Source organism: Vespa mandarinia, chromosome 11 (assembly GCF_050613455.1).
Source record: "Vespa mandarinia isolate Hongniang chromosome 11, ASM5061345v1, whole genome shotgun sequence".
NCBI lineage: Eukaryota > Metazoa > Arthropoda > Insecta > Hymenoptera > Vespidae > Vespa > Vespa mandarinia.
In genome coordinates this window covers 3,466,275-3,479,173 of record NC_140820.1, presented here as the reverse complement: position 1 = coordinate 3,479,173, position 12,899 = coordinate 3,466,275, and the positions used below count along the sequence as shown (strand labels likewise).

Below are 12,899 nucleotides of genomic sequence, written 5' to 3'. Positions count from 1 at the left end.
TTCGGTTCTATCCTATTTTAAGATCCTATTAAATCAATTCGATGGAGCCAAAATTTTTTGATAGGACGATGGTTTCCATAAACGATTATTCTTATTAATTGAGCATTTATTTCGGATTTTAAATGATATATATTTTATAATTATATGGAGGTTTTATAATTGCTCAAAAATGGGCTATCACATCAGACTACTGTTTAAATTTCCAAATTCCTCAGATGATGGATCTCCGAGCTTGAAGCAACGAAACTCAAACAAGTTCGACCTGAATACGTTGCTTTGCAAAAAAGATCTGGTTATCAATTGATTCTGAATGGTACCTTGGTTGACATTTATTATATGGGATACGGATTCATCAATAATTTATACGAAGTTGGCAACATTACCTATTCGATTCTGGATCACACCTGTTATACGCATTTAATACTGAAATATTATATATTTTTAATCAATGACGACATTTAATTTTGATTGTTGAGGAATCTTAAATTTATCAGTAAATATAAATAATACGTAGATTAACAAAACAATTCGAGTAAATAATTCATTCTTAATATACATGTTTATCAGGCATAACTTTAAAAAATTTTCCCTTTTTATCTTATACAAATTGGTTATTTTCATTGAAAAAAAATGCGAAATGTTATATTCCAGAGAATCAGAACTATTGCTTACTTGCACCTTGGCGCTATACAATTAATATCTGACTAAACCAATCATGCATGGTTAAGCTTAATAGTCAAATTTAAGTGAATGTTGCTTAATAATTTTGTCATTAATTTTCAATGATAACAGGATACACGTTACTTTGAAGCGAGAAAAATGGGATAGATCATTCTTTGAACATTTGCGGATTGAGCTCTTTTAATGATCTTTTCTAAAAATTTTCTGGGAAAACTTGAGCATTTTGAGTTCGTCATGATGGATTTTAATTTTGAAATCTGCGATAAATAAGGATTATATGCTAAATGTATAAAAAATTTGTGATAATTAATAAACTGCTGTTTGAAAGACATACAACCATCTTCAGAAAGATGTCAAAAAGGAATTATCGATAACGAATAAATATAAACATCTTCTAGGACAGTATCAACTTCGAAGTTCATGATTAGTATGAGTCAGTTGTAATTATAACATCAGTAAAAATATTATCTCGTACCGTTACAAAATAATATTTTATTCCAGGTATTCTTGATTGATAATGGTAGATCGATGATAATCTTATCTATAAATATCGGTGCATTTCGTCAGTGTTAAGATTCTCTTTAATCAAGATGGTTGTACTTCATTTCATAAGTTTGTCAATTATACTTTCTCTTGGTGAGATATCGAAGGTTTTCTTCATTAATTTTAATTTCATAGAACAATTTATTTTTGGTTCTATCCTATTTTAGGATCCTATGGAGCCAATTCATTGGAGCCAAGATTTGTTGGTAGCAGAGTGGTTTCCATAAACGATTATCCTTATCAATTGAGCATTTATTTCGGACGAAACGACGTATGTGGAGCTTCTATAATTGCTCCAAAATGGGCTATCACTTCAGCCTACTGTTTAAATTTCAAGAATCCACAGATGGTGAATCTTCGAGCTGGAAGCAACGAAACTCAAAGTGGTGGTAGAGTTTATAAAGTATCCAATTTCGTCATACATCCAAAATATAATCGTAGTAGTCATGAATATGACGTTGCTTTATTGAATTTGACGACGCCTTTCGTTTATGGAAAAACTGTTAAGCCTATTTCGATAATACAAGCTAATAAGAATGTAGCAGGTGGCTCACCAGCTGTCATCACTGGTTGGGGCTATATATCAAACTCTAGTCCAGCGTTCTCCCAAATTCTTCGAAAACTGGATTTGCCAATTCTCGATTCTTTGCTTTGTAAAAATTATTATGGAACAAAGTTCAATTCGAACACGATGCTTTGCACAAAAGATGAAATAAATAAGAAAGGTCTCTGTGCGTCTTCTGGTTATCCATTGATTGTGAATGGTACTTTGGTTGGCATTTATTCTACGGGATATGGATGTACGAGTACACCAACAATTTATACGAAATTGTCAGCACAACCTATTCGATCCTGGATCAAATCTGTTACACGTATTTAATATTAAAACATTGTATACATTTAACTAATGTAGATGTTTTACTTTGATTATTGAGTTTAATCTTAAATTCATTAGAAGATATAAATAAAAATTAAAATAAAGAAAATTTTTGTTCAGATGACAGAAATATATACATTAGTTTTATTTAATTACATATATCTCTTCTGATGTACATAAGTTCGTATATATTGTATGCATTGAAGATTCCTTGGTAATAAAGACGAAATGTGGAATCAAAAATATATTGTATGCACAATTTGTTATTATACATTTTTCACCTTGAAAGATAACTCAATTCTTTATTTTATCATGCAGGAAAGAAAAATATTGTCGAGAGTATGTGTACGATGTGAATATCTTCTTTAGAAATTTAATTCGTCATTATAAAATTAATTGTCTATTTTCATTAAAAAATATGCTATATATATTTGATTGCTGGAAACTAATAGAGCAATCTTCTTTACCGACACAGTTCTATATAAAGACTATATCGGAAAATCTGTAGAGTGCGTTAGTCTGGACTTTAGAGAACGTGTAAAAAAACTTACTGTCAAGTTCGTATATACGTTTAATTTTCTTTTAAACAAGATTTTAGATCGTTAAAGAATAATTATTATCATTGAACATTACAATTTTTATTACTAAATCATAAGAATATTGTAGTTGGTAAGCTCTCTTTTGTTACATTTTATTATTTTTCATTCTAACCTCAATTTCAATTTCTAACCTTAATTTTTAACACGATGTATTGTTAACATTGATTGTTATAAAATCTCGAAAATATGTCGTTTTAATCATAGTTCAGATAAATAGCGTTGCATTTCTTTCATTTAGATTTATTTCGATAAAAAAGAATTTGGGGATTCACTATTGAAATGAGTAATGCTCCAGGAACGAAAGAAACAGGAGACCAGAGTCCAGATAATTCCGATCAGTACGAATTCGATGGACAAAGTTATGTGTATATGGATAAAACAACAAATGTGAAATATAAGTTTGATCAAGTGAAAAATCAGTGGGTCTCTCAGGATCAGAGTCAAAATGAATCGGAGAATGATGATGAAAAGAAAGAGAAGGCTAGTGGACCTGCGGTAGCAGCTCCAGGTGGAATATATGGTTTTGAAAATGATACTCATACATATACGGACCCTAATGATGGTAGTGTTTATATTTGGGATCGTGAGAAGAATGCGTGGTTTCCTAAAGTAATATTATTTTTTCAACTTTATAATATAAAATTAGCTTCAAAGCTAAGACGTAATGTTCAAATTCCATCTTATTGTTAGGTTGATGAAGACTTTATGGCTAGATATCAAATGAGCTATGGATTTACTAATTCTAATGCCACAGAGCCTTCACAGAATATACCAGAAAATTCTGTACAACCTCTTCCTCAACCAAAGTTAACAAAAGAGCAAAAGAAAGCTGAAGCCAAGAGGAAAGCTCAGGAGCCACCTACTTGGTTCGAGATAGATGAAGCTCATAATACCGCCATCTATGTCTCTGGATTACCTATGGATATCACTTTGGAGGAACTTACAGAACTCTTCAATAAATGTGGTCTTATTGCCAGAGATGAGAAAGGCAAAGATAAGATTAAGTTGTATAGAGATTCTGCGGGGGAATTGAAGGGCGACGCGCTTTGTACTTACATCAAGGTAAGTGAACCTATGCTATATTTGGTTAAATGTTTTTTATTGTTGTTATTTTAATTATAACATACGACGTTAAACGTACAATGTACGAGACAGGCGTTTGTGGTTCTACATATTTACAGACAAAGCAGTGTAAAAGTAACATTATCTCAATAGAATTATATATAATATATATATATACATATATATATATATATATATATATATATATATATATATATATATATGTGTATATAACGAGTTAGAACTAAGAATTTCAACTAGCGGTAATGCTTAATCGCTAAATGAGTAAATGAATTTCAATAACATGGGCTCCTATAACATCGATCGATATTACAAATGTTTATGTTTTTTTTCTTTTTTTTTTTTTTTTTTTTTTTCGAAGCTTTCATAAATAGCGAAGAAATACTAATTTGATATGTCGTAATACATGGGTACTCGTACTCTCGAACTTGAGTTTATTTTTTTTTCTAATTTGGAAAGATTTTAAGTATGGGATAATTTTTCGTCAAATACACATCTTTAAAACCATACATATATTAAGCTATTAAAGAGAACAACTTGCAATTAGATTCTAACATTTTATATATAGTTATAATAGCTTTTTTTTTTTTTTTTTTTTTTTCTTATATTGTTGTCTACAATTTAATCGTTTAGCTATGATTTAATTAATGAAGTTCAGAGAGAAAAAAGGAACTGCGAAGGGTTCAATCTTTCATTTGCAATATAATAAATTATCTCAGTCTGTAGCCTCGAGAGAATTCTCGAATTTTTGTTTATAATCTAAAAAAAGGAAGAACGTTTACTAAATAGAAAAGAGAGAGAGAGAGAGAGAGAGAGAAAAAGAGAGAGAAAGAGAGAAAGAGAAAGAGAGAGAGAGAAGAAAAAAGGCATTGCGAGAAGCCGATGATTCGATGGTAGGTCTACATTTTTTCAAGGTTTAAGCAAAACCTCCTCTCGCGCGAAGTCGTTGATCTTCGCTTGAAATTGAGATAGTACGTCATTTACATTCGATAAAGCTTGTGGCTGATTATGTATCGTGCTGCTTGGCCCATCTCCCAAAAAAGTACCATATCCTTGCTTTTGAGGTAAAATTTGAGCGACTTTCGGCACAGTTGCATTCGAAATAGTTCTGTTCGAGTGATGTCGCATTTTTTCTCTTGAACTTCTCATTCTGTAATATAAATTACGAAGAAAATAAGAATATTTCAATGAGGGAGATAAAAAAAAAAATAGAAAAGGAAAAAGAAAAAGATTTTTTATTAATCACAATTGATCCTAATTATTTGAGATGATTTACCTGACAGGTGGCCTTGAACCAGGATTCACTCCGTGTGCCCATTGTTGATTCGCGGTTTGTTCTGCCCAGTCTCGCCCCCAATCAGTTTGTTCCTTTTTTCGTCTATTATTTTGCCTTCGAAGCTCACCGGGATACTTTTTTCCTTGTTTGCGAGGTTTTAATCTTTGGTTTTGTGGTGCGAAGGGATCGGCCTTCTTTTTACGTCTTTTGACTGCAATTTTTACAAAGTTTTATCTTATTTCATTTTATTTAAAAGAAGCCTTTCAGAAAATTCGTCGCTAAACAAGATAACTTCATGTATTATTAGTATTATTATATTTTCACCTATTCTCCCGGCTGGTACCTCACATATATAATGCTTCCGTTGCACACAACTTTTGGCGTTCCATTTATATTTCAAAGCAGGATCTAATACAATGCAATGCCAGGCGTATTGTTCGGACTTGCCAGGATTTATTTTACCGAAGCTCTGAAAAACCATTTTCTCACCGGTCACACCCCATTCCCAAGCCATCTGTTGCCAGTTATAAATCCCACCTATCCACCGTTCTAATTTCGCTAAAAAAGATTTGTTTTCATTACGAAAGGCTAACGAGCAATTACGATTTTTCTTATTAAGAAATTTTATTTAACAATTGTCTTGCATGTTTAGATGTACATATAAATGTACATTTATATATATATATATATATATATATATATATATATATATATATATATATAAATTATACTCACTGAATTGATCGCCCATCAGATATTTCCTTAACATTCTATCTTTTCCATTTCTATCAAGTACCGCGAGAGTCGCGTTTCTATCCTTGCAATGGAAATACGCCTCTCTCCAGGGTGCTGTACCCGCGCTCAGGTAATAACAAAATCTTTTCAATCGAAAAAATCCTATGGGACATGCGAAGCGTCTGATCGGTTCGTGTTGCTGATTTGTTTTATCTTGAATTTTCGGTGGAATGGTTATACCGAAACTATGAGAATCTACCAAGGTTGAGGATATCCCTGAAAGGATGAGAAATTTTTTATTAGTTTGAAATACGTATTTCATTCGAAGCTTTTTCAAATTTTCATATACTTTCATTAATATATACGATATGCTATTTTATAATATCAAAGGTATACGAGTATAGACTTGTGTATTTTACTTTTAATATTTCGTTAGAATTTATATCTCATCTTGGAAGCATCCTATTCAATGAATTTCGAGTTGCACGGTTGGAAAGCATTTCTCGTAGTTATTTGCGCGTTCAGTTCTCTGCTTTCCAATTAATGCTCGATTTAATTAATTTCGGTTCATCGTTCGATTTGAATTTCATTAGGATAGTTAGACAGAAGGCTAGTACTTGGCCGTTCTAATCGAATACATTTTTGTAATGTATTCTTGAAAGGAATTTAAAAAAATTACATAAGTACCAACATACATATGTCTGTTTTACGGTTGAATAATCATAGACGCCTACGTTATTACGAAAGAATATATTTGTCGATCGTTCCGACAAATGCGGGCTATTGTTTGAGAATCAATTTTCTCTCGTACGATGTCGAATACAATGGGATTTGAAGAGGGATCAATTTAAGCAGAATTTTTAGCTCGTTACTTTTGTATTAATCCCATTTCCAAAATCATTCATGTTCATTACATTTATGGACGAATCTTTTATTTCAATGTATTCTCTTTGCATATCTGGTTTTTTTTTTTTTTTAATCCAATAATTAATCCATGTCACCATTATTATTAACGACTATATTATTAATGACGTAGTTGCACGAAATTTTATGTGAAACTCGGTATTAATTATATTCTTTGTATTAATCGGTTTAATAGCCTCTGGTATTTATGAATAGTTACATGGCTTAACTCTAACACGAATTTATGGCGGTAACATGGTTCGTGTCATTCTCATTCATTCTGATCTAATTGACCGATAATAAAGATTCTCTCAGAGAATGACCGACTATTTATTACATTCACCAAGATCTTTCATTACTTTTCCGATTGCTCTTACTTTTTACTTTTCTTTTTTTAAACAAATATCATTGATATCTGTATGTATTTACTCTATATTTTTTTCCTCTCTCTCTCTCTCTCTCTCTCTCTCTCTCTCTCTCTCTCTCTCTCTCTCTCTCTCTCTCTCTCTTCTTCTTTATATTAGTTATCTTCGATCTTCTTGACCTATTTTCAAATGGTTATCAATGACACTTTTCTTTCAAATCCCCTCTTTCTTTCGCGAAACATCCTATTGAGATAAGAAGATCAGTAAAGAATTATCGTATCGAAAAGTTGAGAAACAAACCGAATAGTCCATCGATAGAGAAGAGCCAAGCTGAAAATAAACTTCCGCGTAGGGTGGAATGTGCTTAACCCCGTTCAATGCATTTAATGATGCCTATTCCGAGAAACAATATCGTACTAGAAAGCTGTCTTTGCTATTAAGTCGACGAGACACCAAAAATGATATATCAGCGTCTATTATATCAATGAATGAAGACAAAATAATTGTATTGTTCGAAATAATATTAGTAAAACAGTTGGATTGACAACTTTCTTGTACATTTTATTATTTTAACTTTGATGTGATCCCTTTATCAAAATTTAATGTCTTTGTTAATCGTATCGTCAAATTGACGCAGTTTTCATTTATCCTCACGTATACATTAGATTATATAATTCGTTTTATTGCACGAATTCCAATTTAATCTACAATAAATTGGTTGGTCGTTTGAAAAGTGGAACTTCACCAAGGTATTTCTTTAAAACTTGCCAAGAAGTGCTTTGGCGACTGGTATTCGCTCTCTTGGTTAGAATCGTTCTCTTTTCAGCGCGTAATAACAAATGATATTACTTCAGGAATCGTTAGGTTTTATCGTGTTCACGTATATGGAGTTCGCGATCGTATATCGGAAACCGACTGGAGTTTGTACCGATATAAATGGAAACGTATGCATTCGATGCAAATTTGAATGAGAATTTTTTATTTTTACTCTGCGAATGCATGCACAATTTTTTCCGAAATATTTCTATATAGATAGTACGAGTTGGCGCTCGTTAAGAAGTAAATTTACGTAACGTTTTCATATGAACTTGCATGTATGCGCGCCAACTGTGTGTGTGTGTGTGTGTGTGTGTGTAAAAGAAAGAGAGAGAGAAAGTATGTTCGTTTAACAAATTTCAACTCGTTTGTTAATCCTTCGTCCTGATAATTCGATCTTTAAACTTCGAAAATAAAGTTTCTATTGGAGATATCTCGATAAAGAGTAAATATCATTCTTGTCGTAATTTTTTTTTGTCTTCTTTTCTTTTTTTTTTTTGTTCAAAGAAAAAAAAATTTAATTCTTTTTTGCGTCGAATTTGAATCGCAAATATATTTATTATTATTTTGATTATGTTCTATATAGATTCAACGTCGAATCATTCACTTCTCGCAATCCAATAATTTATATCAGTACAGGTAGAACGTGAATTATTGTACACACGCGGTTACGCTTTATCGTAAATTAAATTTCACTGTCGTAGGAATGGTCCAGTTTTGTGGTTTCCAACATCGTAACTCGTGAGAGGATTGCTAGAGAGTCGTTCTCCACTTTACTACTTGGTCAAGGATCGTTTGTTTGCGAAAACGATATCGTCCATTCATCAGGAAGATATGATATCATCGTTACACTTTAAATCGTTGCACGGATGCTAGCTTTCGAGAGATTCATTTTCCGTGGATGAGTTCGATGGAGCTCACAGATATTTTATACGGTTTTCGATATATCGAATGATCACTATCGTTCCACAACCACACCATTTTATTTATTTCAAAGTTGGAAAGACGAGAGGCTTTTAAAACGAGTATTCGAGCTCGCCAGTACGTAATATCGATCATAATTTTATTTTCTATCACTCGTTTCGAAGATAAAAAATAGAAGAAAGTTTAAAAGTAACGTTCAAACACTTTATCTTTGCCTTTTAATATTCGATCTTATCTATTCCTTTTTTTTTTTTTTGTAGTATTAGTAAAAGTATGTGTTGAATATCTTGCGATTTATACAGGTCGTGTCAAGAACTATCTTTGCTCGGCGTTATTTTCTTTATCGATTTTATAAAAAAGAAAAAGTTTTTTACGTTTGATAACTGAGTCATATCGTACGCATTAAGGGGTTTATATTGAACGATATATCTTAAATCGGTAAATAGATTATTATATTGGATGACAACAGTCGTTGACTCATCTTGTACGTGTACACACTTTAGCAATATCAAACAGATATGCAAAAGAACGCTGTGTAAGCGGTTTTCCAGAGAATATGTAATTCATGAGTAACAGAGCACGTCGCGTTAAAGTGGAAATTTGTAAGTCCATGGTGACAGCATATTGGTAAACTTTCGATAATCCCTTGACTATGGCATTAATGGATTTTATCTCCATATCACCAAAATTTTGAAGATCATCGAAAAGTTGAAATAAGAATTTTTACATTTTTCCACTAAAAATTTGATGATGATAAGAGATGATAGGTTCGCCCACCCAATACTTGTACTTCCATTCATATTGTAAATAACATGCGCTATGTGTTACAAGGTTAACTCGAGCTCTGTATTGTAACGGGTGCAATTTCGCGCATGACTCATTCACGAACTTCAATTGGCTCTACGATCACTATTTTATTATTTTATATATTTCCTTCTTAGTTACATAAACATTAATATATGCGTATGTTAAATATTCCGCTCGTTCTTCAAGATATACATATAAAGTAAACGAATGACATATGCATGGGATTGAATTTTTAATATTATTTTAAAACTTAAAAAATTTTTATCTATTTTTAAGTACATCGCGTAAACGATTTATACATTTTAATTAGAGAAATAAAAATAGCGGATTTTTATAGCTTGTCTTTATAAAATTCGAAGTTAAGCGATAACATTTATCCTTGAAAATTGTTATTTATCGAAAGTAATCAAACGAAAAAGAAAGAGAAAGACCAGATTCTCGCTAGTCATTTATTGTCGATTTATAAAATATGTCAAACGTATATATTAAAGATTCAATGATAGGCAAACTCGATGTTTTCTTATATGTCTTAAACGTTTATGCGATAAGTTGACACATAGTATTACATAAGTTAAACGAGAGAGACAGATAATACCATAGTTCGTTTTAGTCTTTGACAATTTATTGTGCCTTTTCTCACGAACATGCTATTCCAAGTAAGAAAGAGAAATGTCTTCTATTTAGCTTGAGATAGTATGCTCGCACCATTTTACTATTCTATCTCTTTCTCGCTCTATCTTCGCGAATGGATACTCAACAGGCGAAAATAGATCTTAACCGGTTGGCTCCAAAGCTCTGCATCTATCTCTCTCGCTCTCGTGCTTCGGGATAGAGTAACAACGTAATTCGATTACTGGATCATTTACTGATAGCATCTAACCCGCAAGGCTGGTATTCTATTGAGTTACCTGACAATCGCTTGAGCAATTAACACGTTCAGTACATACCGGACTTGATAGTTCATTTCACGTGTAGTTATTCTGAACGATAAGTAGTTAAGAAGATTTAATCGATGTTTTATAAATTTTTTATTTAAAAAATAAAAACCTATAGTTTATAATTTTATAGTTTATAATTTTATAGTTTATAATTTTAAATTAAAAAGAATGAGATGATTTACAAGAGAACATTACAAACTACTATACCTCTATTATCGTTCTTGTGAAAGGTTTAACGATCTAATAGGAATATAAAATTGTTTGTCGGTGAAGGACAAAGCGCAAGGACACGATTTTTAATGGCTCTCAATCGTCGATCAAGGATGATAAAGAAGAATTGAACTTGTTTGAATCGATTATGTGCTCTGTTGGCACATAGCAATTTGTCAATAGTTCAATCGCAATGATCTTACGATAATCTTGTTGCAGGAATTCGTAAAAAAGAAAAGAGACATAAAAATTAATTATATCTCTTTTTTTTTTCTTTTGTTTTTCTTTTAACCTTCAAGTTATTAACAGGACGAAACGAAAACATCGCGTACATCGTTTCCTTGAAGCGATGTCTTCTAATCGATTTTACTTTCTCGAAAAAATTCTTATCTCATCGTTTTATCATCGAGGCTTCACGCATATTCCCATCTGGAGTGAGATAGCGTGTTATCGTGGCGAGCCAATTTGAAAATCTCTAATTGGTCCGTCGCGTGTAGTATGCGCGCATGCGACGATCGTTACCTGTGTGAGTTTGTACGATGCGTGGGACAAATGTGGGTTTAACATTCCATACTCAAAGATATATGCATCGATAAATGTTTGTGTTTAATAATGTTAATTAAGACTAATTTCTTAACGCGCTCGCGTATCGTTTCGCTTCTATTTTTAACAGCACGTTTCCACAAATGTTTAAGTTAAAAACTCGATATTTTATCTTTTGCGTTTATTATTTTATTATATTTTAATCCATCGATGACATTTATTTTTAACAAATGAAAAAAAAAAATATCCATGAGAAAATTCGATAAATGGATCTTCTTATTTAATATTATAATAACGATAATATTATAATGCGATCATAAAAAAAAAAAAAAAGAAAAATGAACTAACACGGGTATTTATTTTCCATTAAGATAAGCAACGTTACGGGTGCGGTTTTTACCTGTGGCACAGAGCAAGAGGATCCAAATTTTCCACATGATTTATGTCAGAGTACAAATAGAGACAACTTATTCACCAAAATCGTCGGTAGTAGTGCGAAGACGGAGATACGAAATCGTCCTCATTCTCAAGCACTAAGCCGCGTTTATAGCACCTTTGATTCCCTTTTTTTTTTATACGATCGATCGACTTAACGATCGATGAAAAAAGAAAATGGAGTAAAGTTTCTCGTTGATCGATTCTATTTCTTTTATTTTTTTTTTTTTTTATTTTTAGAAAAAAAAAAATAACCGTAATTCCACTAATGGAGACTATTCGTAGGGGAAAGAAAATGGTTCCTTAACATTTTTCAATTGTCTTTAAATTTAAGGATTTTTCGATAGTTCGTTCGATAATGTGTACATTTATATCAATTCGTACGAGGAACGTTCTTCGATGGAGGTTCGCGAACGACTGAGGCTGCTACCGTCGTCGAGTCCACCATGTCGACGAGGAGGTGCAGGTCTCGAGTATAGAGGGAGAGTTCGAAAGAGCAAGAGAGAAAGAAAGAGAGAGAGAGAGAGAGAGAGAGAGAGAGAGAGAGAGAGACAGAGAAAGAGAAACACACACACATATACAAGATTTCGATCCTTACTACTCATACTTCCTAACCGGATACTTTCTCGATATCGTAGAATTTTTCAGACTACACTTTTACCCAGCTGCGTTTGCCATCATTTCTTCTGTCAAATAACGAGCGAGCAGTGTGACATGTGACACTACCTGGATTTCTTGTTCGAGAAATGTGAGAAAGGAAAAATAGAAAAAGAGAATAGAAACGATGAAGAAAAAAGGATAAAAAATATAGGAGGAACGAGGCTCCTTCGAAGGAAAAACAGAAGAAAAAAATATTCTCCTTCTCATTGTGTCACATTGCTTTCGTCTTTTCTTTCATCACGGACCGATTCTTTTTCCGGGTTTTTTAAGAATTCCAGAAGAAACGGGTCATCTCTTTTTCCCTCGGGCAGATTCCTCCTGGATAAATCTTCATCGAATCGAGCTAGGTATCCTCTCGCCTTCGCAAAATAGAATTCGAAGTTTCGTTTATTTTCTTTATTAGAGATATATAATGGATAATATAATGCGAATTTATTTTATGCAACAGCTATAAAAAGTATTGTTATACCGCTTGTTGTCTTTTATTTAATATATATGTATATA

General features: G+C 32.2%; 3 protein-coding genes across 4 annotated transcripts in view; 2 read left to right on the top strand and 1 right to left on the bottom strand.

Annotated features, from left to right (window-relative positions):
• The first annotated feature begins 1,182 nt into the window (after positions 1-1,182).
• On the top strand, positions 1,183-2,235 carry LOC118441520 (trypsin-1-like). Its single transcript, XM_035866030.2, has 2 exons — positions 1,183-1,317; positions 1,392-2,235. The coding sequence occupies exons 1-2, from the start codon at positions 1,272-1,274 to the stop codon at positions 2,102-2,104; spliced, it is 759 nt and encodes a 252-aa protein (XP_035721923.1). The 5' UTR covers positions 1,183-1,271; the 3' UTR covers positions 2,105-2,235.
• A 379-nt stretch (positions 2,236-2,614) lies between these two features.
• The window catches only part of barc (RRM1_TatSF1_like and RRM2_TatSF1_like domain-containing protein barc), a 39,626-nt gene continuing 29,341 nt past the window's right edge, over positions 2,615-12,899 (top strand). The window contains exons 1-3 of one of the 2 annotated variants that reach the window (XM_035866022.2): positions 2,615-2,658; positions 2,939-3,309; positions 3,391-3,762. In XM_035866022.2, the coding sequence (XP_035721915.1) occupies positions 2,980-3,309; positions 3,391-3,762 (702 nt within the window). In that variant the 5' untranslated portion in view covers positions 2,615-2,658; positions 2,939-2,979. Of the gene's footprint in view, positions 2,771-2,938; positions 3,310-3,390; positions 3,763-12,899 lie in introns of both variants that reach the window. The other variant, XM_035866021.2, reaches the window with a different exon arrangement.
• Positions 3,989-12,151, bottom strand: LOC118441518 (uncharacterized). Its single transcript, XM_035866028.2, has 5 exons — positions 11,701-12,151; positions 5,795-6,070; positions 5,384-5,617; positions 5,060-5,270; positions 3,989-4,933 (listed from the first exon to the last, which is right to left on the bottom strand). Exons 1-5 carry the CDS (start codon positions 11,735-11,737, stop codon positions 4,693-4,695), a joined length of 999 nt encoding a protein of 332 aa, XP_035721921.1. The 5' UTR covers positions 11,738-12,151; the 3' UTR covers positions 3,989-4,692.

Excerpts from the sequence above, each read along its gene's own strand:
- LOC118441520 (XM_035866030.2), top strand. The coding sequence starts at position 1,272 with ATGGTTGTACTTCATTTCATAAGTTTGTCAATTATACTTTCTCTTG. Across the intron at positions 1,318-1,391 it reads GTCAATTATACTTTCTCTTG|GATCCTATGGAGCCAATTCA; the intron begins GTGAGATATCGA and ends ATCCTATTTTAG.
- LOC118441518 (XM_035866028.2), bottom strand. The coding sequence starts at position 11,737 with ATGTGGAAAATTTGGATCCTCTTGCTCTGTGCCACAG. Across the intron at positions 6,071-11,700 it reads CCTCTTGCTCTGTGCCACAG|GGATATCCTCAACCTTGGTA; the intron begins GTAAAAACCGCA and ends TCATCCTTTCAG. Across the intron at positions 5,271-5,383 it reads GGTACCAGCCGGGAGAATAG|TCAAAAGACGTAAAAAGAAG; the intron begins GTGAAAATATAA and ends TAAAAATTGCAG.